The following is a 25,984-nucleotide window of genomic DNA, read 5'->3' as shown; positions in this document are numbered from 1 at the left end:
TATTTGAAAGGCATCAATTCTTCCTTAAACATGGCCAACATTTCCTCTCCACAGCCCAAACAAACGTTATAATGACAGAAATATTCTGTGTTACTTTAAAGTTGTAGAAACACTTTTTTATCAATAACTTTTCTATATCAGGTAGCATTGACTCTCCTCTTTATTTTCTTTGCCTCTGCACTAATATCACCTGCATGAGTTGCAGACAAGTAAAGTGTTTAGCTCACAGGTTTGGTCAGAGGATCCTTGCTCAGTCTACTGAAGAATGGTGTCTTTGGTAAACTGATAACATCCAGCACTTCTGCAGACAGACACAAAGATAAATAAATACAATATAATGCAATCTATTACAGAAAGACCACAAACAGCCGTAGAAATTTCAATGGCATTTGCTTAGCTGACAGAGTTTCAACAACAATTCAAAATGATGCAATTGGAGTGCTCATTACAGGACTTATATATTGGATTGCATGGCAATGTTAAGGTCTGTTTTCACTGTCTCTCAACATTGGATACAGCTGAACAAATGAACAAATTAAATCAACTAAATTGCTGAAAACATTGATTCACGTTATTTGTATTATTGTTACCTCTCTTAAACTGGCAGACGGCTGCTTTGAATGAGTCACACTTGGCGTGGCCCCAGCTTCCAAGAAAAGGGTCAAAGATGCCACAATCCTCATCAGACTTGTCACTATGGTACAACTCAAGGGAGATGGACTGATCCTGCAAAGATTTTCCATCCAGGAGGGAATCCAAGATCGAATCCGCTGACACAGTAAAGTTTCCTAGTGCAGGAAATAATGATTATTCTTAATTTTATTTATTCTTGAAAATGAAAGAGGGAAACATCAAATCTGAATGCCATGTCAGTAACAGTAGTGTGGATAAAATAACACTTCAGAAGTATTAACATGTCACAGCTCAGCAAGATGGAATCTAAGGCAGGAGAATAAGGAGTTCCAAGTTATGATTATGCATCATGCAACATGTTCCTTAATTAATTTTACACCCAACAGTATAGTATATAGTTACATATAGTTTTTACACTCAGCTGATCAGTTTTTTGATCTGCTGTCCCTATCACTCGTGTATGATAGTACGTGCAACGGAAACATGGTCAAAGGTTCTGGTCATGGCAAACAGATTATGGTACAATTGAGGCAAGTTATAGTGTCATGGTTAGAAAAAAGAATGCCTTTTTTCTCTTATAGTTATAGAAAATATTTTTTCTATACTATATTTATGTTTGACTTTACAGTACTTTATCTTTTATTTTCATTTTCTTTTGCTCCAAAACACTAAAGCAAATTACTCTAAACCTACTTAGCAATAAAAAAGATTTTGATTCCAGGGTTATAGTTATAAAACCCAACAATCATAGTCATGGCTATTGAACGATCTTTGGGGCCGTTTGTGGCGGCCCCAAAGATGTGGAACAGCCGACCTCTCCAGGTCAGAGCTGCACAGTCTGTTGAACATTTTAAAACATTATTAAAAACCTATTTATTCTCCTTGGCGTTTAGTCCCAGCTAGGCAAGAATGCTTTTTTTTCTTTTCTTTTTTTACCCTTTTATTTTTATTTTTTATCTCTAACTCTGTTTGTGGATTGAGTTTTTATTACTATTTTATTGTTTTACTGTTATTAGTATTTTACTGTTTTCATTTATAACTATATTTGTGTATAATTGTTATTGTATTTTAATAACTGTACAACACTTTGGTCAACTGAGATTGTTTTTAAATGTGCTCTATAAATAGTATTTGACTTGACTTGACAAACAAGTAAAAAGTGCTATTGTTAGTTAAGAAAAAACTTGCTGTGGCTATAAGCATAAGGCTGACATTTATGGATGAAAGATATGTGTCTTTGTCTAGGGCGCATTAGTATGGAACAACTACTAGAAAGCCTGCTGATCAGAAGACAAGCTGTTTCAAGGATTGAATCTGTGGCAGAACAGTTGCATGAGTTGTTTGACATAAACTGTGTGTATATCTGACAGGCCTGATGAGAAGGAGAAAGAGAAAACTTAAGGAGTCTGACAAAATACCAGTTAGTGGCAAGTCCTATACCTAGTGGACCATAGATCAATTCTAGAAACACCCACTCCTTCAACTGTACACATACCCTGACTGACTGTAAGTTGATCATTAAAACATACAAAGAAGAAAAAAAGACATTCCTACGCTGTAACTGAAAACCACAAAAGGAGTGCAAGTAAACTGTCCTTTCTGCATGTTGAGTTCCAGGAGGCGGAGTGAGTGTTTTGGACTCTCATTGCTCATCTGGGAGCATGATGTCAGAACGGGAGAAGTCTGTTTTGAAGGGTGGGATTCTAAGTGACGTGATTCAAAAAACATTTATAAGAACCATCACCAGCCTTGCTGTTTGCCAATTACACTACTTAGTCACCATCTCCCCTATTCACTGAAGGGGGAGAGCAGAGGAGAAAGATTTCCTCTTTCATTCAAATGCATTTAAACTTCCTGGAGAGTGAGAGAGTGTGTGCACGTGAGGGCGTTCGTCAAAGAATGCCACAAATTCAAAAGGATTCCGGATGTCCTGATTAACTTTTTGGCTGAACTAAGTCAGTCTTTTAATAATGATTACCTGCCCGAAAAATGTTTTTATTTTACTCCATAACACAATTTGACAGTGCACAATAAGTATCGTAGTGTTTTGTAACCACACAATACAGTTTCAGTTCGTTATTGTTTTTTTTAAAAGCTCTTGTTTTTATTTTTATTTCAGTTAACAAAAAAGTTTTTTTGTTATTTCATTTCATTTCGTTTTTTTGTTAACTATAATAAGCTTGCCCCTCACCCCATCATCTGTTAGCGTAGTGTGAATCATGTTGTATAGGCACTGGCACATTAAATGTATGTAAAACGGGTAATTTATGGTTCTTCATCCAGTGCTCGGTAATGCAGAAGTGCTGGTTTGAAAAGCAGCCAGTACATGTGCTGGAGAAAAGCTCCAACATAAATTTGATGGTGAGGTTGGCAAATTCATAACACAAGATGTGTAAATGTAACCCGTGTTCTTTCAAACACTGGAAAATGTAGCCATAGATGGGAGCATGTTTTACGTTAGCCTGGAACCGATTTGGAAAAAAGATCTGGAATAAATCACAAAAAGCCAAGATAGTACTTTGCAATAAAATAGTCTGCAGTCATGTTTTTACACTTTAAGCTCATGTTAGTGATCGGCTGTTTAGGACAAGTACTCAGAGTGTGTTATTAAGTATGTAATAAGTATTTAAGACCAACATCTATGTAGATTGTGTTAAGATTGGGCCTGATAAGAGACAGGGGTGGGTGTAGAGGAAGATGAAACAGAGACGGAGCAGGTTTGGGTCTAGTTCTATCTGCAATAATTCATTCACAGCATTTATTTTACCCTGCTTGGAATGCCAGATGGGTGGGGTTTACTTCATCAGGCCAGCTCAGATCTTGGCATGTTGTTGAGTTCAGTGTGTAGTCCAAAATGACTTTCAAACGCTCTCTGATTGTTTTTTTCTGCATAGCAACCCCACCCAGCCTTACTGCCAAACTATCTAAACTGTAAACAGCAGCATTTAAAATAATTCTTGACTACACCACTGGATCTCGCAGAGTCTCATCTGTCTTTTATGGTGTTAATTATTCCGATACTTCCCTGTACTTTGTAATTACATTTTGATTGAGATTCTGGTAACCCTTCAGCTTTTTCCTCTGCTCATGCTGCTAACAACTGTACCTTGACATGGGCTGTCTCTCCACAGCTTCGTAAGGGAGGGCTCTATTTCCATGGTTGCTCCACTCCACTTGAACACCAGCCCAGAGGAAATGGGTGAACACTCCTTTTCCATGGTGTAGATTTCGCTGCTGTCTAGTACCCGGTCCCATATGTGCAGCTCTGTGATGCTCCCTGAGAATGACTCATCCTTTTTAAATGAACCGCCAAAGGTGTCCTGCTCCTGTCCAATAATGAAAAGGCCATCAGGGCCAATGCTGTTGGAGCTCAGGGCATCTCCCCTAGAGACCACAAGGCCATCAGTATACAGAGCCCAGTGTCCACCATTCTGGTTCCAAGACACGCACACAGAGTGCCAGGAGCCGTTGTGGGCGAAGGCTTCTTGGTAAGGTCCATGAGTGCCATGAACCAGTAGAGCCAGCTGCACAAGCTTTCCCTGGATCAGGTTCACGCGGAGCTGGAACTCATTAATATATGACTTGATGGAATAAGAAAAAATGGTGGAAATTCCAAAGCAATTTGGATCGAAGCGGAGACGGGTGCAAACAGTCACTGAGTCCATGGAGGGGAAGTTGTGCAGGAGACGGGCATGTTTCCTGTCAGAGCGCCCGGTGAACTCTAGAATCAGGGTCTCAGAGGAACCTTCGGTTTCACCCCACACAAAGAGAAGAAAGAGGCGTTACTGTGAAGCAAAAAATCATGCCACAGCTCTTATGAAAGATCTTAAATAACTTAATCCAGTTCCACTTTGTGGTGCTATTACTACTGTTAACACTTGGACAATTTATTTGCTGCAACTAAAATGATGTAATGTATGGCAGCATTGTCCCATTTCATATTCTATTACCTTTTTTGTTAGGCCTGTGAGTAGGCGGAAAAAAGGTGTTTTGGACGAGAAAAAATGAGTCTACTATTTAAAAAGAAATGTTGCTCATGTGTTAATTTAAAGAGTCACAAATGGCACAGTGAACCTACTTGTCATACGTGTCAGGAGTTTCCTGGCAATCCACACAGGCTGAGAGATGTTCAAGGACTTTAAAAAGCTGGCTAGCTCTTGCTTGTGTACTGGATCGGAGACAGTGGCTAAGACTCCAGAGCGCTGGTTACACAGTTCCCCTGCATTGTTCCATTGTAGCCGATCAGGCACATACTCATAGTAGGACTCAGCGGATGTCAGGTTTCTAGTTTCTAGGGTGAAGGCTGTTCAAAAAGAAGAAAAGATTGGAAGAATTAGAGGATAGAACCCCCCAACCCCAGATAGCATTGGTAAGCATACATCCAACTGCAATGGCTGACAGCGTTCTGTTTATTCTGACATCCATTTTGTTAGTCCATCATTTTAATTCAGGGTGTCACGACTCTACAAATCGAAAGTTTGATTAAGCTTTCGCTTTTAAGGTTACAATTGACTTCAATTATTGATTTAAGCTTTTTTTTTTACACTGAAGGCTATGCCATTGTTAGGTATGTCCCAAACAGATTTCAAAGAGTCGTATCAGGGTCGATCACAGCCTTTATAGCTGTAATTTCTTAACTCTCCTCCACTGTCTGTGTCTCTTCTTCTATGCTGAGGTCTATATGTGTGAAAGAGCAGGAGCTGAAGCAGCGGAAGAACACACACAATGAATGACAACTAAATGCAGTGTGAACGATGTGCAGTACCTTTCATTTCAACTCAGTGACTGTTGATATTGCTGTCATCTATGGTGCATGGTGTTTTATTGTTTTTTGGATTTTTTTGTTAATGCAAAACGTACCTGTCATATTTCTATGAATTGCAGGCCTACCACACTAAGGCCATATGGTCATTACAGAAATTTGTCTTGACTGGCGTACAAAGGGTTCAGCCAATGGTTTGGTCAATCAGTGTCCTGCAAGGAGCTAGTGGCTGTGGCAGCTATGCGTTTGTGACAACACAAAGAGCTGAATGTTTGTTCAAAGCAACAATGGCAGCTCCTAAAGAGATTAGCATAGATGCTGCAGCAGCAGCATCAGTTATATCACAACTGGAGACCATTTCTTCATTAAAAGAGAACAGAACTGTCAGCTTTTGGTTCTCTCCCGAGTGGTTTCGGCACGGATGGTGTGTGGCAGTGAAAGACAGATGGGTCATCCAATCATTTGCCAGGAAAGTGCCTTTTTTTCAAACAGTTTCCAATGATTACCACTCAGGTGGCAGCATCAGGTCTCCTGATCAGCCAATACAGATCTGATATTTCTGTCTATTGCTACTGCTTTTCATGTATTCAGTGGAGCAGAGTCACTTTGGTATTTGTTTTCATCAATATACCAACTTGTCCAAGCATAAAAAAATTCTAAAAATAGTCTAAATTTATAGCAGGCTTGGTTTGAGCCCACCTTTATAAATGCAGGGTCATCCATCCCCGTTTTTCCCAAAAAAGTGTCCTATGATCCCCTGTAGCAATACATACTTGGGAATATAGGACCCTTTTCCAGAAAAAGGGTCCTATGTTCCCCGCAATCTATCAATCTTTACGGTAGACTCCCAGCATGGCCAGCAGGCCTACCGTCACATGGCTCACCTTAGCTCAAGCAGCTGGCTTTTTAAATCTAGGATGACTCATATTTGTATATTCCCATCCCTAATCATATTGTCTTGCATCAAGGCTTAGCTTTTTCCTTTAAGGGTTACGGTTAGGTAGGAATTTGGCAGTAATTTTGGAAAAAGTAACAGACCGGGGAACATAGGAACCTTTTAGGGAAAAGCGGGGGAAAAGGGTCCTATGTACCCCAGTTTCATACAAAGAGGGGAACATAGAACCCAGGGAACATAGAACCTGGGAAACATAGGAGCCAGGGAACATAGACACGCTCCCAATAAATGTAATTGTGTTGAACTGAAAAGAAAAATAGAAATTGACTCACCTGATATATAACTGTGGAAACAAACCTGAAACATAAGTTTAAGTTTAGCACAGTCCTGAAGGTATAAAGCAACAGAACATTTACTGCTAACACAACAGGAGTCCAGATTAACATACTGTGTATATGTACAAAATAGACCCGAAGAACGGCTGCTTTTCCTCCGTAGAATCTGGTATCACAGATCTAACCGTATATTTTAGAGCCTTTATTATCTTTAAAGCTGCAACAATTATTCAATTGATCGAACAAGAATCAATTATTAAATTGTCAACTATTTTGATAATGGGATAATTGGTTTGAGCAGTTATTTAAAGACCATAAGTCCAAATTCTCTGATTTCAGGTTCTTCAATGTGAATATTTCTGGTTTCTTTGTTCCTTTATGACAATAAACTGAATATCTATTTGGTTTGTGGACAAAACAAGAGATTTGAGGACGTCATCTTGTGGTTTGGGAAACACTGATTGATATTTTTCAACATTTTATTGACCAAACAACTAATCGATTAATCGTTTAAATAATCGAAAGATTAATCGATAATGAAAATAATCGTTAGTTGCAGCCCTAAATATCTTTAATCCCACAACAAATGCAAAGTCGGCTAATTAACAGGAACATCTAGACATTTAGTCCAGGAATAAAAGAAGTGCAATAAAGTGAAAAAACACTATCTTGATCACGGGTGGTATTCTAACATTATAATACAAAGGCATGGATATGAACAACATAAATTCATAGTAGGCTAATATAAAATTAAGTTATTCTGGCTGTTATTTACATCCTCACAACCTGTTAAAAACAACCATCCCACGTGTGTTGATATGTGGAACATGTTGTGCCCATTCATCAGAATAACTGAACTCTGAAAAACTTTATTAGGTAAAAGTCAGCATGTATTAAATTAAAATATCGCACAAGGGGAAACGTAAGGACAAAGACCAGGTACTCACCAGTAGGCCTATATTGGGGAACAATAACCAGTTCATCCTGAAAAAAAACATCGTTATAAGCTGACAATGCAATGACATTTCATCGTGCTGTGGTTTCTGATATTGTTCAAGCATAAACGCGAAACAAGTACTTTTTCTTTACCTGAATTAGTCGTCTTGATAAAAACTTTTTTGCGCGTCTTCTCATTCCAACCGAGTCGTGTCTGTGAACGCAGCATTCAACCACTAACGCAACGTCTTTAAACCACTTTGTTTTAAGTTTACCAAAGTAGGTTTTCTTTTCAGCGGTGATCTATCAGTCCAACAGTAAAGTACAGGAGGATCCCGGCGGTAGCTGACTACACAGAGCCCAGAGGGAGGATGCAGGAGAAGCTGCAGTCAGGAGGAGTGGGTGTAACCTGCAGCAGCGCAGAGCACAGGGTTACCAAAAGTAGGGTTCAAGGGCCTACTGGGGCCCTTGAGTGGGCTCCAGGCGGTCTAGTTATGCTGGAGGCTTGTACAGTGAGGTAATACACAAATGAATACAAATAGGGCGGGTGTGGCTCAGTTGGTAGAGTGGGTTGCCCCCCAACCGAAGGGTTGGTGGTTCAATCCCTGACCGTGGCAGCCTCCTTGAGCAAGATACTGAACCCCAAATTTCTCCCGATGCTACATTCATCGGTGTGTGAAAAAATTCCCAATGGTGCCACCAGTATGAATGTGTGTGTGTGTGAATGGGTGAATGATAAAGCAATTTGAGTGGTTGCAAAGCGACTAGAAAAGCGCAATTCCATTTACCAAATACACTAATCATGTTAATGGTGGCACAAAAATAGGAAACTGGGAACACCAAGCAGGCCATCTGCCATTAAAATGAATGCTGCAATGCTGCAATAATTACAGCACTGTTTAACAAATTAACACATCCATCCAAACATTTTCCTCCGCTTATCCGGGACTTGGTCGTGGGGGCAGCAGGATAAGTATGTTTATTCTAGATTCTAGTGTGAAGGCTGTTCAAAAAGAATAAAAGATTGGAAGAATTAGAGGATAGAAACCCCCAACCCCTGATAGCATTGGTAAGCATACATCCAACTGCAATGGCTGACAGCGTTCTGTTTAATGCTGACATCCATTTTGTTAGTCCATCATTTTAACTCAGGGTGTCACGCCTCTCCAAATCCACAATTTGATTAAGCTTTCGAGTTAAAGGTAACAATTGAATACAATTTTTTGATTAAAGCATTTTTTTAATAACACTGAAGGCTATGCCATTGTTGACACCAGGGCCGGGTCGCGGGGGCATCAGGATAAGCAGGGCATTCCAGGCACCCTCTCCCCAGCCACAATGTCCAGCTCCTCCTGGGGGACCCCGAGGCGTTCCCAGGCCAGGCGAGATATAACCGCTCCACCGTGTTCTGGGTCTTCCCCGGTGCCCAAACCACCTCAACTGGCTCCTTTCAATGCGAAGGAGCAGCAGCTCTACTCCGAGCTCCCTCCGGATGTCTGAGCTCCTCATCCTATCTCTAAGGCTGAGCCCAGACACCCTACGGATGAAGCTCATTTCAGCCGCTTGTATCCGTGATCTCGTTCTTCGGGTCACTACCCAAAGCTCGTGGCCATAATTGAGGGTTGGAACATACAGAGAGCTTTGCCTTCCGGCTCAGCTCCTTCTTCACCATGTCCATCTCACGCTCCGTTCTACCCTCACTGCTGAACCAGACCCTGAGATACTTGAACTCCTGAGATGAAAGTAGATTCATTTTTTAGGTTTCATCGACAAATAATATCATACCAGGTCTGAATTTAAATGATAAAATATAATACAGAGGTCAATGTGTATCTGTAGATCAACTGTCAGGATTTAATTCTATACAAGAAAGCTCAATGCAGAAAAGGAATATGGATGTGAATATTTTGATAAACATGTCATCATTCCACTTAAACTAATGCAGACGTTCTGAATCCAGTACCAAGTCATATTGAATAAAATTCTCATTACACTGGAGGTCCAGTCATTACCAGCAGTCCATCATTTACTGAATAGTGACATGATACAATTCTGAAAGGTTTGGATTCTTATGAAATCAAGCAATGTGAATTTATTGCAAAAAAATTGCTGCTATTCTGACATTTTACATTTTTACCAAGTGATACAAAAAGCACATAAAACACTGCTTTGTTAAAGTACAAGTTGTAAGGAAGAAACAGTGAGTGAACAAGTCTCTCCTGAGTGCAAATAGCTGCAGTGCATGTGATACAAGATATAGAGCACATCTTTATACAATATAATGCCTTACAAGAGAGAAATCATATACAGCCCAGAGTGAGAAGAAATGTTTTTGTTTTTTTGTAACAAAGCATTACCTGAGCTGCTGGTTGTTGAAGTCATGCATGTTGGAATTAATAAAAATATGTGACAAAGAATAATTTAGTGGCCTCTGAAAAACAAAATAAAGAACAGAGAAGGTCTCAAACAGCATAGCTAAGCATTCTCCTTACAATTAATCACATCAATTCCTAATTGTGTTTCTGTCATGGAGGACTCAGTTAAACTCTGCACATTATAGTGACTGGAGTCTTGTCCCAAAACTTTAAAGAATGAGTTTACAACACATCTTGACAGCAGTGCTTTTTAAAAACCATATTAGAAGTGAAATGATAGGAAATATTGTTGTGGTTTTGAAGCATCTACATATCAAATAGACTTTTCTTTATAATTGGAAAAGTACCCCATAAAAAATGCAAAAATTGCTCACACTTAGAAATCAGTTACTTGTATGTGAATTTTAGCAATGTGGATCGGAACACTAAATAATTCTCTGCAGCATTTGTTGCCTCTGACGCCAGGTTGGTGATATCAGGAGTAGAAAAATATACCCACAACCCATTTGTCGTTACCAGCAGAAGTTTTCCCTATATCAGCATGGGATTTTAACAGTAAATCGTACATGATGCGAGTACATCATAAAGAATAACACATAATATAAATCATACCCAGTGTAAGCTGCCTTGGGACGACACACCTGGAGGGAGAGAGTACACTATCTTACTCACGCCTAGATTTCTAACAGCACTGTGAGTCTCTTTATTACTCAACATTTCATTTTCTGTGCTCTTATCTGAAGCAGTAGAGTTTGCTCCTGCCTCCTGTTGGTTCCAGGAGGAGGACAGGGACAGCAGGGCAGACTGGAGCTCGTCTCGTGCAGCCATGACGCTCGGCAGGAAGGGGAGCTGCAGGGACGGTGTCAGTGCTCCCTCCTTGGACAGACCAGTGATCAGCTCATCAACAGCCTTGGCAGAGGAGGAGATCAGCTCTCTGCTGCTGCTGCTGAGGTTGGAGTCTCTGTCTTTCCCTGGAAGGAGAATGACGGTCAGATAGCTGAAGGGACACCTACAACAACAATTATCTGGTTTATTGTGGCCAGCGGTGGTTTTGTCCGTGCTGTTGATGCTCAGTTTGTCTATGCTGCAAGCCACTTTGTTAGCCAACCAATCATCAAAACAATACACAAAATCTACAATACCAAAAGAAACAGGTTTTATAGCATTAGTAATGAAAAAAAGTATAGATTATGACACAAAATAAACAGATCTGTATGCCATAATACAAAACTGATTGAGCTTTGATTGGCTGAATTAGGCCCCGTTTACACGAGGACACTTGCGGGTAAAAACAAAAAAAATTTATGAGAAGTGCCTTCGGTTTGGGGCTTAAAAATGCAAAAATCTGAAACCACCCTCCAGAGTGTAAAGCTGTAATCCGCTCCGCCGTAGCGTGTCCGTCTACACTGATAAGACGCAAAACTCTGCTCAGATCTGCTCACGTCACGTATGTGTTTACGTCACATACATGCTCCAGTACAGGGAAACAAACAAACATGTGGGATTATTTCCATGCGTCGGACCTTCAAGCTGCTCTGGCAGCTCTTATAAACTTACAGGAGTCTTTCCACCAAATGTACAGGATATGTACAGATAGTATTAGTGAACAGAGAAGGATCTGTAATTACCTCTATCACATTTTGGATGCCAAAATGAGCCAGACGGCTTTGGACGAGACCTGGGAGATCTAGTGGATGGTGGAGAACTTTGTGGAAGGCGTAGCTGATTAAAATGCGTGGCGTGAAAACTTCCACATGCCCAAAGATGCTCTTATCACTTTAAGTGATGCCGCCTGGCATAAATATCCAATCCAATTCCACACACTTTTGCGTCAGTGAATGCACGCAGATTTCCTCCAGAAAACACTCGTCTAAACGCGAAATAAAACGTGAAGACCCGACACCACTTTTGCTTCTTCTGTTCAGACCGTCATCATGTAAACGTAGACTTAGTCATATCGGTTATAAAATAGCCAATAATTCCACAGCTCTGACAGCATAACAGGTTTTACATTACACATATGGATACATGGAAAAATATTGACGAAAAAGATTCAGCTGAACTTAACTAATGCAGTGATTCATTAGGAAAGTTATTATTCAACTTTTTGGGCATTAAGAAAATCATCTTCATGAAATTGAAAACAAGGATAACTGGCTTTGACAAGAGTTTTAGCTTAACATCCAGTCTGTGTGTGTGTCAGAAGCTTCACCTCGCAGGGCGGTAGACAGACAGGAATGCAGCTGTCTGATGGCCTGGTTCAGCTGGAACAGTTTGGACGCTGTAGTCTTCAGTCTCTGGAAGTGGGGAGTTGAGATCTCCTCCTCCCCGTCCTCCAACTCCTCTGGGTCCGTCTCCCTCTCCTGTGTGAAAACATGAACACACCCAAATAATGAAAACAAGACAGAGGAAATAAACAGCATGCAACACAACCAACAATTACATCACTAAAACACACACTGAAACATGCACAAGAGCATAACTTTGGACAATATATAATTCATCAAATCCTACACTGGAATATTCTGCAGCTACATGTTCCCCACTGACGTTGATATTCTAACCAGGGATCCTTTAGTTTTCAGTTCCAATTCTGCATGTACCCGAATCCCACTTCAAGAAATGCAAAGATGCACGCAAACACACACACAATTGTAAATTATGTCATTACAATTAATGGGGCTTCCATGGTGCCGTGTTATTTTCTATGACATAAACCGAATGGCTTCTTTCCCAGTTCACTACAGTACAGCAGAAATTGCTTACTGTAGCACACAGTTCCATACACAAAAGACTTTAACCCTCTGGAGTCTCCAAAAGCACCAAAACATGGCTTCTTCATTACATCCAGTCGTAAAAAGAAAGCAGACCATAAAAAGACACAAAATAACCAAAAAAAGACACAAAATGAGACGGTAGAATAACCCCCCCAAAAAACCCTACAGAAGACACAAAATGACAAAAAAGACACAAAATGACACAAAAAAAAGACACAACAGACATAACATGACCAAAAAAGACACAAAATAACTTAAAAAGAAGACACAACAACAGACACAAAATGACCAAAAAAGACACAAAATGAGAAGGTAGAATAACCCCCCAAAAACCCCCACAGAAGACACAAAATGACCAAAAAAAGACAAAAAATAACTAAAAAAGACACGACATAACATGACCAAAAAAAGACACAACAGACACAAAATTACCAACAAAGACACAAATTACCAAAAAAAGACACAAAATGACTTACAAAGACACGAAAAGACATGAAAAGGAATCAAAAATTGACAAAACAGCCCTATAAGACTCCATAGAGTTAAGCTACACTGAATACGTACCACATGTGTGAGAGACAATGTACATCAACAAATTTATTAATATGGAGGGAGTTCTGCTGGAAAAACCTAACTCTCTATTTTCTAACACCAAAGATAAAATCTAGGCAACTGGCTATACAACAACACTGCTGGAGATTCTGTGAGAGCGTGGAGGCAGACCATGCACACATCTTCTGGAATTGAAAAAAAAAAAAAAGAGGATATACTGGCAAAATGTTAACTCAGTTGTAAAATGTCTTGGGATATGAAATTCCAAATACTTGTCCAGTGATGTATCTTGGGAATATTGAGAAGGTTGTAATGAAAGCGGATCTGTATTTGTATTACTCGCAGCAAGTAAGAAAGCAGTCACAAGAAACTGGCTCAATGTGAACACAAACAGGAGCAGTGGCTGGAAATTGTCCAGGAAATCCTTGTTATGGAAAAATTGACATACCTGTTGAGACTCAAAGAGAACGTGTTTGAAAAAAACTGGGGAAAATGGAACATTTACATGAGACATGACCAGATAAATGGAACAGTGGGCTGAATAGTAGCATCTCCAGACAGTTTGTTAGTGTTATTATTGTTACTCTAACTCGTACCTTGTTCGGTGTATTATTTTTGCCTATATGGGTCAATGACGTGATCTAGTCCAGAGTCAGTTGGTGTAACCAGGTACTTTTTCCCATAAAAATCTGATTATATACAGGAAAATAAATGTGAACTAAGATGAGAAAAAAAAATCCACAACAATCCATGTTTACATTGCAACTTTATGGTATATAACAAATTCTACATAATTTGTCAGAACTTTAGAAAAAAATGGTTGTTTTAGTGTATGTTCTGCTCAATATTGATGAAATGTGTACATTTCATGTCATGTTATGATGATTATTACATGTATAGCTCCACTTAAATCCACTGTTGGTGGATAAAGTATTTAATATTTATCATTCTTTTTTGGTTACACCATTTTTCATCTTGCCAACCCTTATTTGTCACTGACCCATATACCGGTACATGTGAAAACTCAATAAAAATTTAAGTTATAGAAAAAAATAGAAGAATATACGATACAGAATATGATAATTTGTGGATCCTTTGTTACATATCTTCAATTAAACTGTAGGGACTGTATTATTTATGTTAAAATATTAAACTTTTGTTTGTTGTAAATATACACTCTGAATTTGATGCATTCTGTTTTTATTGTTTTACACAGCATCCCAACTTCTTATGAATTGGGGTAGTAGTTTCCCATTGCATTCACATCCACGATCATGTGCAGTCCTGTGTTAAATGTCTTGCTCTATAAACACGATGAAACTAGTCGCGCTGGACTGTAAATCAGGTTTATTTGACTACAAAAACATGTGGGTGGCAAAATGCCCCAACGCCTATATGTGTCAATGATTGGTTTTAACAAAAAAACCTGTTAGTTTGTGTGGCTAAGATAACGGCAAACAAGCCTGTTAGCTGTGACTGATGCCACTTCATTCAACACATTCATTTCCTGAACGATCGTCGAGGGGCGACTGCAGAGAGATAAGCCTACAGAGCATTGAGCTTTACAGGAGCAATAAAGGCTGAGTGGCATCTTTAACAGGGCTGTGTCTGTGTATGTGTGTGTGTGTGTGTGTGTGTGGGGGTATTAATCTGTAACATTTAAACCTGCGACAGGATGGAAGATCGCTTCTGAACCTTTACATATCCAGGGAGGATTTGCTGAGTATTGTATTCTGCCTTTCAACCACAGTTTACTCAAATACCTACCAGTAGTTGTTGTACTGAAGCTGCAGTTTTGGCAATAACTAATATCATGAAACAAATTATAAAAATAATTGTTAATTATTACGATGTAATTTCATTTTTTAATAGATTGGCAATAGTGTCGTGAAATAAATAAATAGTTTCATTTCGACACTTTTTATTGCAAAAGTTCAGACTTTTTATCTACAATAAAGCCTGATTTCCACCGGGCGCGTTACTGCAGCGTAACGTCAGCGTCGCGTATGACGTTGCAAATAGGTAACACTCTAATCAATGAGAGCATTTCCACCGGGCGCGTAGCGTAACGTTACTGCAGCGTCGCGTCATCGTCTCTACGCGAGCATTAGGTAGGACTTCTATTTCTCCGCGAGACGCTGCCAACTCGCGTGAATCTCAACAGAGCAGATCGCACCAGACAGGAAGTCCGACTCAGATTCAGCGTAAAACACTTCCGCCCCTTTCAAAATAAAACACAATACGCAGTTCATGCAGCCTAAAACTACTTCACATCAACGTTATGTTATGACCGGGGCACCAGATCGGCAATCAATCAATCAAAGGGTCTCAGAGGATCGGCGACACGGAAGACAAGAGACTAATTGTTGAAGTGGAACATCATACAATCATTTATGACATAATATATTGTTTTTATAAGGATAGATGGTCAGATCAACATATCTTTCACCTCAGAGAAGCAAAGTAAGTTGGTTTTTGTTGTTGTTGTTTACTTTATACACACAGTTTATCCATAGACTGTATAAATAGAGTTTAAAGTTTATCACGGGAGCTTGCGGTCTCCCGTATGGTCAGGATTATCGCGTGATCTCGTTATCTCGCGTGTATACGGCCGGCTCGCTAAACTGACGTGCTGCTGCAGTAACGCGTCCGGTGTGAATTGACAAGACGCAGCAAAAACGCTGTGGAGACGTGCTGCTGCAGTAACGCGTCCGGTGGAAATCCCCAGTAAGATTGAAAAAATAAGAAGTCCCTTTATTTTCAAAACAAAAGACAAAATAAAAATGAACAATACTGCCCTACAAAGTCTAACTGCAGTAACTACATTTTTGGTTGAAATATTATAATATAATATTTGGTCGAGTAATAACTAAAGATGAACTCCTTGGTGTCTGTTTTATCTTGTGACAAAGTTTAAGGTTTCAATTTTGCTTTATTTCAGAGAAATAATTACATAAAAAAATTGCAGTAACTACAAAATCCAACTCAAAACCAAAGCAGACAGCAGTAACTTCACTTGGACTGTGATACAGTATAGCCTTGTATAGTTGTTACCATAACTACTTTGTAGTTGGCTGTGCTGCTAAAACTCACCGTGATATGGTAATGCATGTAGGTCTGCAGAGCTTGTGCTAAGTCAAGCGTCTTGGATTTTAGGCTCTGCAAGACCTGTAAGCAGAGAGGGATTATTAATAATGATTAAAGAATCATTATAAGAACAATTAATTACAGATATTAAAATGATCAACATGACATCAAAGTGTGTACCCATGACCAGTTGTGTGCTAGGACAGTGATTCCCAACCAGGGGGGCCTGACCCCTCCAGGGGGGCGCCAAAGATCCACGGGGGGTCGCGAAGCCCTCTTGATTTTAAGGGGTGTAATAAATTTAATGTGTTATATATAGATGAGTCAGCATTTAATTAATTAGTGGGACAAAAACAACTAAATAAAGGCTACATAAAACGTTTATTCATTTATTTAAATAGAAAAATAACTATAGAAACGTTTAAAAATAAAGGCTATATCGCGAGAATAAGGGCGTGTGTAACATCCCTCCTGCAGTATACACAGGTAACCTCACCTAGCGGTAACCTCACCTAGCGGTAACCTCACATAGCGGTAACCTCACCTAGCGGTAACCTCACCTAACAACAGAAACACAGAGCTAATGGAAAAATGGCGAAGCGTCAGGGAGACAAAAATGCTGAATATCTCAAAAAGAAAAAGAGAGGGTACCATGAAAGTCACATTGAGTTCGGCTTCATAGAAACAATGGTAAAAATGTGGGTCCCTCAAGAAAAAGGTTGGGAACCACTGTGCTAGGGTGAATCAAGAAGAATCCCTGTACCAAATGACACAGTCAGGTTATGATCTCTTACTGGGTTTCTGGGGAAGGCCAGCTGAGCGTCTCTCAGCATTTCTCTGGTGATGGTGAGGCTCTCCTCTATGAGAGAGTGGATGCCCTTATCGGTCCCCCTCAGCAGACACATGCCAACTGATTGCTGAAAAGTGGAATGATAAAAGTGCATAAATCCCATTTTTGTTAACAGAAAGCTACAAAATAAAATAAATACAACAGTGTATCTCTGATGCTTTACAAAAGTTTGAGAAGTCTAGACAGTGAATGTTTGAGGCAGATACTGATATGAATTCAAAAATTCTGATACTGATATATCAGCCAATAGTATTTTCTTATATCACATGATAGAATATATCATATTTTCATCTTTTTTTTTGGAATTGTGATCAAAACGGACATTAAGTGGTACATTTTACAGTGTAAAAATCAGGCGGCAATCTCCAGGTCTGAGCATGGAGGCAAACCAGGAAGTGCCTTAAGCTGCATTCTACCGAAAATTCCAGCAGGGGACGCTAAGCACTATGGTAAAAAAAAATATTCTTCAAGATGATTTGATGTTAATAGTGTAAATAAGGGCCTCATTTAGAAGAAAATAGAAGATAGCTAATCGTATGATTACCTTTGATTGACAGGTCACTAATAAGACGAGCAGTCATCAGGAGAGAAGCAGAACAATGCGTATCCACGGCAACGTGTCAATAAAGTTATATAGAAAAAAATCACGTTTACCAATTTGGTCTCATAACTTTTTTTTTTTAATTTTCCAACCAAAAGTGCTTTGCCCTGGTTAGTGGGTACTTGGCTGAAAACAAATTTCACAGGGGGTACATCACTGAAAAAAAGGTCGAGAACCACTGATCTACAGCATTGGGAGTCTTTTAGAACTGGATTTTCTGCAGGTGAGTTTGTCTTTCACTTGCCCTCTTGTACTAAATGCTGTGCGTCTTTAAAGGACCGTGATAATTCTACACAACTCCTTACCGTGGGTTAACAGCAGAAAGCTTGATACCACTGTGTTTGCACATCAACGAATCAACCATGCTAGATCCTTATTCAGCTCAATAATCCCCCACCCCTCTAGGTTCCTTGCTCTGAGATCCACACAGCTAATATTTCATTCACAAGTATTGTGAGTGGGGGCTTGATTACAGTAAAGCCCAGAGCTGACAGAAGTAGTAGCTTCTGTGGTATTAATGGTGGTGTTACCTTGCCTGTGGCCTGGGCACTCTGCTCCACTGCATTCAGCGGCATGCCTGTCATGGCCGCCAGGTGGCCGAGTGCGAGCAGTGCTGCATCCAGGCACTGACTGCTCTTTCTCCGGGCCTCCGTCACCATCGATGTGATCTCAGATTCACAACCCTGCATGGGGAGAAAAATTTCAAGTCAACATCAAGTCAGCACAAACAGACAGGTCGAATTAAAATTGATATAACAGTAAATCAATGAAAGCAAGCCAACAAAATGGTCGACATAGACTGAAGGGTCAGTAAATAAATGAATAGGCTGGAGAATGTGAAAAATCAGGAGCAAGAGAGGAAAATTGTGTGTTTAGGGGCTGAGGCTGCTCAGGAATTTAGATTTATTTTTCCATATATTCATGTTCTGTTTGGGGCTCAAGGTTGAGAATTCCCTGCGCTTTGCCATTTCCATAGACAGAGCTCAAACAGCTCAGAGCTAAGACACGTCAATTAATGCTCTGCATTTTGATAAGCCACCCCGTGCAAACTACACTAAATTGAAAACCATTTTTCAGCTCAGATTTTGCACTCTTTTCATCCAATTTATATACTACAAATGCCACAAAAATGCACAGTGTAATGCACTGAAAACTCTTTAATGCAGTGTGGTATTTTTTGTGTTTACCTGAATAAGCAGCTGGAAGAATCCTCCCATTTTCTTGACTTGGCTCTTGAGTTCCTCAGCAATGGTGTAGAGCCAGCCAAAGGAGGGTTTCACGCTGGCCATCCACTGCATGGTGACAAACACTGCACTCTCTATGGCTGTAGTGGCCTTCACCAACTGAGTCTGGGCAACCAAGTTACTCACAAACACTGCAGGAGGAAAAGACACAACAGTTCACCTTGACAGTAAATCAGAAAAAGAAAGGTGATCCTCTCAAAATAGTCGGCAAAATGTAAAAAAAAAAAACTATGTTTATTAAGGTTTTCTTTGTGTTTTTGTGCTAGTCAGACAAATACAATGATAACTAAAATATGTGAAAATCACGTTGCATATTATTTTCTATCAGCCTCAAGTATAAAAATTAAAAACCACAAGCTTGATTATTTTTGGTGCATTTATTTGCTCCTCGTCTTCCTCAAATTATTTGACTTTAGGCTGATCTCACCGTTCTCCGCGCTGTCATCATCCATGCTGTCGTACAGGTTGGATATGGTTTGGACCGCCACATACATCAGTTGCAGATCTGAGGCCAACCTGTCCGCCATGCTCTCTTCTGTCCCGCTACAACCACGCAGACGGGCCACTGACTGGCCTATCAGCTCCTTGCAGATGCCAGGCATGCCCGAGTCTGAGCTGCTGGAATGGGTGGAGGGCGGTTTGGCCACACCCATTAACCCTGAGACAGACACAGTGAGGAGTTGGAGTGTGCAGACATGCATTTGTTGCAAAATCAGGTTCTTATTTAATCAGCTGTTAAATTAATAATTTCCTAAACTTTCAACCTTTTTTATCATTTTTTAATGGAGATAAATCAACTTGTACTATTCTGTCCTACAACTTTTACATTAGATCCAAAGAACTGCTAAAAAAAAGTACAGCATGACAAAGGTTAATCAAAATATGTTGTTGTTGACAGAAATCAGATTTTATTTTTGTTATAACTATTATTTATTGACCCTCCACTATGGAGGTATTAATAACTTATTTATTTAATTAGGCTCAGCAAAGATTTTATTATCTGCCATATGTCTAGTGTGGGCTGATGGTGTGTGTGTGTGTGTGTGTGTGTGTGTGTGTGTGTGTGTGTGTGTTTTTTGTATGTATTGTTGTATTGTTGCTGCTCCTCCACATGTGAAGTTCCTAACTGAAAAATAAAGTTCTTTGATACCAGTAACTTTGTTCAGTGTCTTACCGGCAGACTGCGACGAGCAGTTGGCGAGACTCTGGATCGGATGGACTCGGATCTCGTAGAGACGCCCTGAGATTCTCCTGCTTTTCAACAAGCTCCTGCTCCTGATGCCAAACAGACCAAAACAAATCCCTGTAAGTACCCTGCCAACATTTCATATTTGCATTTATGAGCCCATTCTCTCATTCACAATAAGTTTGTGCTCATGTACTTAGAATGAATTTGGCTTGTTTAAAGTGCAGAAAACTCTACACTCAACTCATCTTTGCAACTCGGTTTGTTTTTCGCAATATTTTTTTAATGACCCACCGTTGAAGTCTCTGCACTGCCTGTTACATTTTTCATTTGTGTGGATTCCTTACTGGATTACTTCTTACTTTTGCTGACATGGTTACAATGGGATTTGGAGGTCGACGGACTACATTTTTCCCTGTAAATGTTGGTAGTGCTTCTCTACCTTTGGACAGGGTTATGGTGACCTGATTTTAAGTGTGGAAAGGGTACATTTAGACATGGGTTTGCCTTTATTTTGCAATGCATGCTTAGACCTCTGAAGTCCAGGAGACTTTGTTTCAAATTTGTCAACTTCCTGTATTATGCATTTGTTTCTGTCTCTGTTCAGCATCTTTCAGTCTGTTCTTACATCACATGCATGGCTCCTTTTTCTCCACACAAACTTGGTTATCAGTCAGATTTTTCATTTTATTTTAATTAACAAAGTATAAAGCTGACAGGAAGCCAAAACACAAGTAAAAGACACAGGTTTCTATGTAAATGTACCATTTTTTTACCATTATACACAAAAAACAGCAGAAAAAAATAATAAATAATAAAACTATAAAACAGTCTATTTGCATGTAAATTAAAAGCAGTAATAGTTTTCATTGTAGAAAGAAAATTCACAATTTAAAAATGGTCTAGAAACATAAATGGCACACTGTGAAAGCTCCTATGATTGCACTTTCAACTGGCTTTCTCAGCTTGTCTACATATCATATATAAATAAAGTTATTACTGTAACTCCCTCCACGCCTCCAAAAATCAACTCAAAACCCACCTTTTCAAAATAGCTTACAAGACCTGAACTCAAATCTCTCATCTCTGTTTAGTTCTGTTTTCTTCTGCATTTTGTGTTTGTGTGTGTCTAATTCCTGTTATGTTAAGCGACCTTTAAAAGAGCTATAAAAATTGAATGTATTATTATTATTATTATTATTATTATTATTATTTATGTGTATTTTCAACAAATAGATGGACTCCAGTGGGTTAACTCATGTGGGGCTGAATGCAGGAGAATGTATTTTCATTCTTATAAACTCCCTAAAGGAAGGAGGGTTAGCAAAAAGTTACGACTGTGGCCATAGGGCTTAGGCAGGGATTAATGTTGTCAGCGAGAAAATGGATGAAGGAACCACACAGCCTGTGCCATGTGTCATTTGGCTGGATTTGCTAGTAGTTCAGGCACCACAACGAGCACCATAAACATGCACGGCAAGAATAACAACAATATGAGGGGAAAAAGTTGGGGGTTCTGCACGTACCACAGGTGTTGTGTAGTGAGAAACTCAGGGTCCACTAGTGCCCTTTCCTTTTCTTAACCCCTTGGCCAAGCTTTCATGGAAATTAAATTAATAAATAGAGGGAAAATAATAAAGAGGGAAATATTCTGTGGGCAGCAACTTCACATTGAAGGAAGGATGTGTTGAGTGTCAAAAAAGATGTGCCAGGCTGTAAATCACATTGGTGGAAACTAGGAGGGCTTTGTGAAAATAACCAAAATCTTCCAAACAGTTTGACAAAAATGATTTTCCGTGTTCCAACCACATACCGTTCAACTTTCCATATACAGTACACCCACTTGCCTGACACATTGTTTACAATAAAAGAGTGCAGGAGGCTGTGAGTTCAGACGGCTTTAAGTTCAGAGGGCTTTAAGGTCGGGACCTAAAAGTATTGTCTACCCAAGGCCTGGCACTGTAAACAACTGTAAGGTGCAGAGAGGCTGTCCTGTACTTCACACATGTGATTTGAACACCTATTTACACATTACATGTACACTACAGGCCAAAAGTTTGGAAGCTAGATCAAATTTGTACAAAGAAGATCATAGTTTCATTGCTATACTTTGCAACAAAATAAACATTATTATATAAAGAATCACTTATTAGAACACATTTTGACTCTAATTATCAGGTCTTTGGGTTTTTATTGCTTAGACTCTGTGTATCCTTCTTTCCTTAATGTATTAATCTGTACTCTTGTTTCTTTACTCAGCTGCTTCAATTCTAGCCATTTATGTGGTAGTTTGTCAGAGATATGAACACAGTTGAGATTTATTGGGATTTTTGTATCTAAACTCTCAAAAGCCAAAGAGCTAAAGTGAATTATGCAAACTGTGATTTGCTTTTACTTTAACACTGAAGTTGTGACTCTTCCAAATCTTCTCAACCCTAAAACTAAGCCCTTCTTTTCTTCTGTTAACATGTATTCAGCAATGGTCTGGTAACATCAATGTTTACCTAAAGGTCAATGGAGGAAAATGGTTCAATTCAATAAAGGTAAAGTCTGATCATGCAGTAAATACATCCAAAAATACAATTAATACATACTGTTTTTTAAGAAACCCATTGTGAACAGAAAATTTAAGTTGCTTCCAAACTTTTGGCCTGTAGTGTAATTGGACAAGAATACAAATTAAGTCCCCAACATCTTAAGTAAACATACAGGTAATGTGCAGAAAGAGAGATTGATGGATAGGAGGAGAGAGGAAGAGCTGGATAATTACCTTCGGCGTGAGAAGGAGGAGGTGGAAGCAGAGGAGGCCGATATATCTTGCTCCCACTCATCATCAGGGTCATAAAACACATCGTCATCTTTAGAGGTGGAATCCCCCTGCGGAGAGTAAACTATTGCTGACATGCCCAGTCTCATTTACTCAACTTAATGAGAAAAGCACGGCAAAGTGAGGCAGCATCCCTCCGTCAGGCATAAAACAACCCATTCTGGATTGTAAATAAGGTCAAATGCCTGGGAAATTGCCAATTGCACTTGAACTGATGTCACACTCTAAGTATGGAGGATGAGGAACAGACAGGCTGGCTGGTTGAATATGCTTCACTCGGCATCTTACATCAGATTATTACAGATTATACATCAGAGCACTGATCAAATTAAAGAAGAAAGTATGCACTAGCTTCTTGCGTCTATTCTTCATCATTATGGAATCCTTATGGATACAGTTGTTTGATTACATGTAATCCACCTGATTCTATACATAATACCCAGCTTATACTGTACAATAAAATCCCATCAAACTGTCTATACATTTTCTACAGCCCTTATTCTAAAAAAGATCAGAGATAACTCAAGACTAAAAAAAGGAAGACTCGCTGACAGGGAAACCCTGAACAAGCAAAAATCCTGACAGGACCAAGACATTCACACCTAATAGAAAAAAAAGAGTTTCCATTTCATCAGCTCTGCCAGTCTTGAGACAGGTCCTGGGAACATGTTGTTCCTGTGTGGTTTACCAGTTTCCTCCACCTACCTGTGAAATGAGGGTTCTCACCACTGAACATCTGTGGAACCCAGTGTATGTTTATTTAAATCATCATAACGTCCAGACTGTTTCTACACGAGGAATAAGCTCTGTTTTACATACATATTTATTCAATTTTGTGGACATTTGAATTAGTCCGGTTTCAGATACTTCACAGACTTTCTAATTTGCTTTCATTAACTCAAATAAAGTGCAGACTTGAAAAGGCAGAAGTGATTTAAAGCAGACCTGATCGAGTTCCCTCATGGCAGCAATGTTGTTCTGGAACTTGTCCAGACTCCAGAAAGTGGAGATCCCCAGCTTTTTGTTCTGAACCCGCACCTGTAGCAGACCAGCCTGCTCCAGGATCTCATCTCCAGAGCTTTCGTGTCTACAACAGAGGAGAATCAAATAACATTTGGCTTCTGTTCATGAAGATGATACCTGCCTGTGACACCTTTATTAGTTTACTGACTCCTAAGTCTAATAAACTACATAATATGTAAAGTGTGGCCCAACCTTGAATTTTCATACCTGCTAAAGAATGTGTTTTTCTTCAGTTTAGCACTGATCTTATTTGCTTCTTCAATCATCAGGGACAGCTTCATGGCATCCCACTGTGGAGGCACTGAAATATAGAAAAGAAACAGATTAACTTCATCACTACCAACAGCCCTGAGTTTAAAGTGCATCTGGTTTAGACACTTTTTTTATATTCAGCCTGAGTTTGTAGCACTGGATGGAAGGGATTCACCCTATAAGTATAATTACTAAATTCATCACAATAAATGACTAAATTAGATGTGTTTTATGGCCTCAGGGCCTCTTCCTCTGCTCCTATTAAACCGATGTTGCATCCAGTGTTTTTATTGGGTCCTGGCTGACTCTCTCTGCTCTAATGGTTCTGGCCTAAAAGGCCCATCTAGTACTCAACTCCATCTGCTGTGAATTGTCACTGGATCCAAACTCCATTATGTGCTCTGAAGTGAAATCTCTCACCATTTCTGGAAGTTTGGTTTTCCCTGAAGGCTCTTTTCTTCTGCATCTCCTCGAGCTCTCTGCTGATCTTTCTCTTCTCTGCCTCCAGGGCGTCAACAATCTTCGCTTGACACACACGGTGTTCCTCCATCGCCTGGAGTGAATCATGGTAATATACACAATATTAAAAACCACCAGGCCGAGACATGATGCCTAAAGCCAAGCTCCACTGCGACTCAAAACACATCCCAAATGGCCCATCAGTTAAACATAAACCCGGTGTCAGAACATTTCCATAAGCTTCTCGAGCTCATTTTAGATCATCAGAAATCATGAGAGTGAGCAAATGAAGGAGATGGAACACAGGGAGTATCAAGATTTCCAATTGACTGACTTCTGAGGGTCAACGAAAAGGAAAAATGTGGAAAAACGACTGAAACAAGACCTGTTTAAAATGTCACTCTTTGTCTCATATAGTGCAGTTCTACCAGCCACTATTCTGCATCACTCACTGTACAATCAGACTGTACAAGTTGTCTGAATGTACACGGTCTTCGAGATGAAAAGGGGCATTAGCTCATGGCATTATTAATATTAAAATATTTTGTTTGTTCTGGGGTCCAGGAACACAGGAACCTAAAATGGTGAATTTCATTAAAGTGAGGAGGTAACACTTAATGGGCCAGGCACCACACCCATTCTGTATGTTTTGCGCCCAAAATACAGTAGGGACTTTTATGCATATAATGTGGGACTGCCCCAAGATTTATAACTTTTGGAAAATTGTTGTACGGGCACTGTCGGATGTAATTGATTTTAACCCTCTGGAGTACACGAAAGCATCGGAGCACGACTTCTTCATGACGTCACGACGTAAAAACGAAGTAGCATGAAGCCCTGCTGTCAGCTTTTCTCTAAAGTTTTGGCTTTTCCAGAAGTTTCCATGTCCAATTTAGTGCATCAACTCTTTTTTAGCAAAGGTAAAAAATAAAAAAAAAACACCTCCCCAACACCAAGTGCAATAACATGATTTTACTTTTTTTTGCAGAGATTTTTCTAATTTATCAGTGTGCATTTAGCATTTCTAATGCAATCTTTTGTGTTTACTGTTTTTTTTTTAAAATAATTTATTTGTGTTTTTATCTGTGCTTTTTGTAATTTATTTGTGTTTTTTATGTGTGTTTTTTGTAATTTGTATGTTTTTTGTATTTTTATTATGTTTTTGGTGTGTTATGAGTGTGTTTGTATGT

At 39.4% G+C, this 25,984-nt stretch overlaps 2 protein-coding genes across 2 annotated transcripts in view; both read right to left on the bottom strand.

Moving 5' to 3' along the window:
• Positions 1–7,923, bottom strand: part of LOC131977339 (adhesion G-protein coupled receptor D2) — a 113,083-nt gene extending 105,160 nt beyond the window's left edge. The window contains exons 1-7 of the mRNA XM_059340587.1: positions 7,715–7,923; positions 7,573–7,609; positions 6,623–6,647; positions 4,712–4,936; positions 3,740–4,378; positions 591–788; positions 228–301 (exon numbers count right to left, since the gene is read on the bottom strand). Coding sequence (XP_059196570.1) covers positions 228–301; positions 591–788; positions 3,740–4,378; positions 4,712–4,936; positions 6,623–6,647; positions 7,573–7,608 — 1,197 coding nt within the window. The 5' untranslated portion in view covers position 7,609; positions 7,715–7,923. The remainder of the gene's footprint in view (positions 1–227; positions 302–590; positions 789–3,739; positions 4,379–4,711; positions 4,937–6,622; positions 6,648–7,572; positions 7,610–7,714) is intronic.
• Positions 7,924–10,198: 2,275 nt separating this feature from the next.
• The window catches only part of kif14 (kinesin family member 14), a 28,111-nt gene continuing 12,325 nt past the window's right edge, over positions 10,199–25,984 (bottom strand). The window contains exons 18-29 of the mRNA XM_059341972.1: positions 24,756–24,888; positions 24,291–24,384; positions 24,006–24,147; positions 23,004–23,110; positions 20,222–20,322; positions 19,475–19,705; positions 18,991–19,178; positions 18,334–18,486; positions 17,147–17,269; positions 16,359–16,433; positions 12,149–12,299; positions 10,199–10,907 (exon numbers count right to left, since the gene is read on the bottom strand). Of these exons, the coding sequence (XP_059197955.1) occupies positions 10,543–10,907; positions 12,149–12,299; positions 16,359–16,433; positions 17,147–17,269; positions 18,334–18,486; positions 18,991–19,178; positions 19,475–19,705; positions 20,222–20,322; positions 23,004–23,110; positions 24,006–24,147; positions 24,291–24,384; positions 24,756–24,888 (1,863 nt within the window). The 3' untranslated portion in view covers positions 10,199–10,542. The remainder of the gene's footprint in view (positions 10,908–12,148; positions 12,300–16,358; positions 16,434–17,146; positions 17,270–18,333; positions 18,487–18,990; positions 19,179–19,474; positions 19,706–20,221; positions 20,323–23,003; positions 23,111–24,005; positions 24,148–24,290; positions 24,385–24,755; positions 24,889–25,984) is intronic.

Source organism: Centropristis striata, chromosome 9 (assembly GCF_030273125.1).
Source record: "Centropristis striata isolate RG_2023a ecotype Rhode Island chromosome 9, C.striata_1.0, whole genome shotgun sequence".
Taxonomy (NCBI): domain Eukaryota; kingdom Metazoa; phylum Chordata; class Actinopteri; order Perciformes; family Serranidae; genus Centropristis; species Centropristis striata.
The sequence above is the reverse complement of the archived record's forward strand: the minus strand, read 5'-3'. Positions and strand labels throughout refer to the sequence as shown.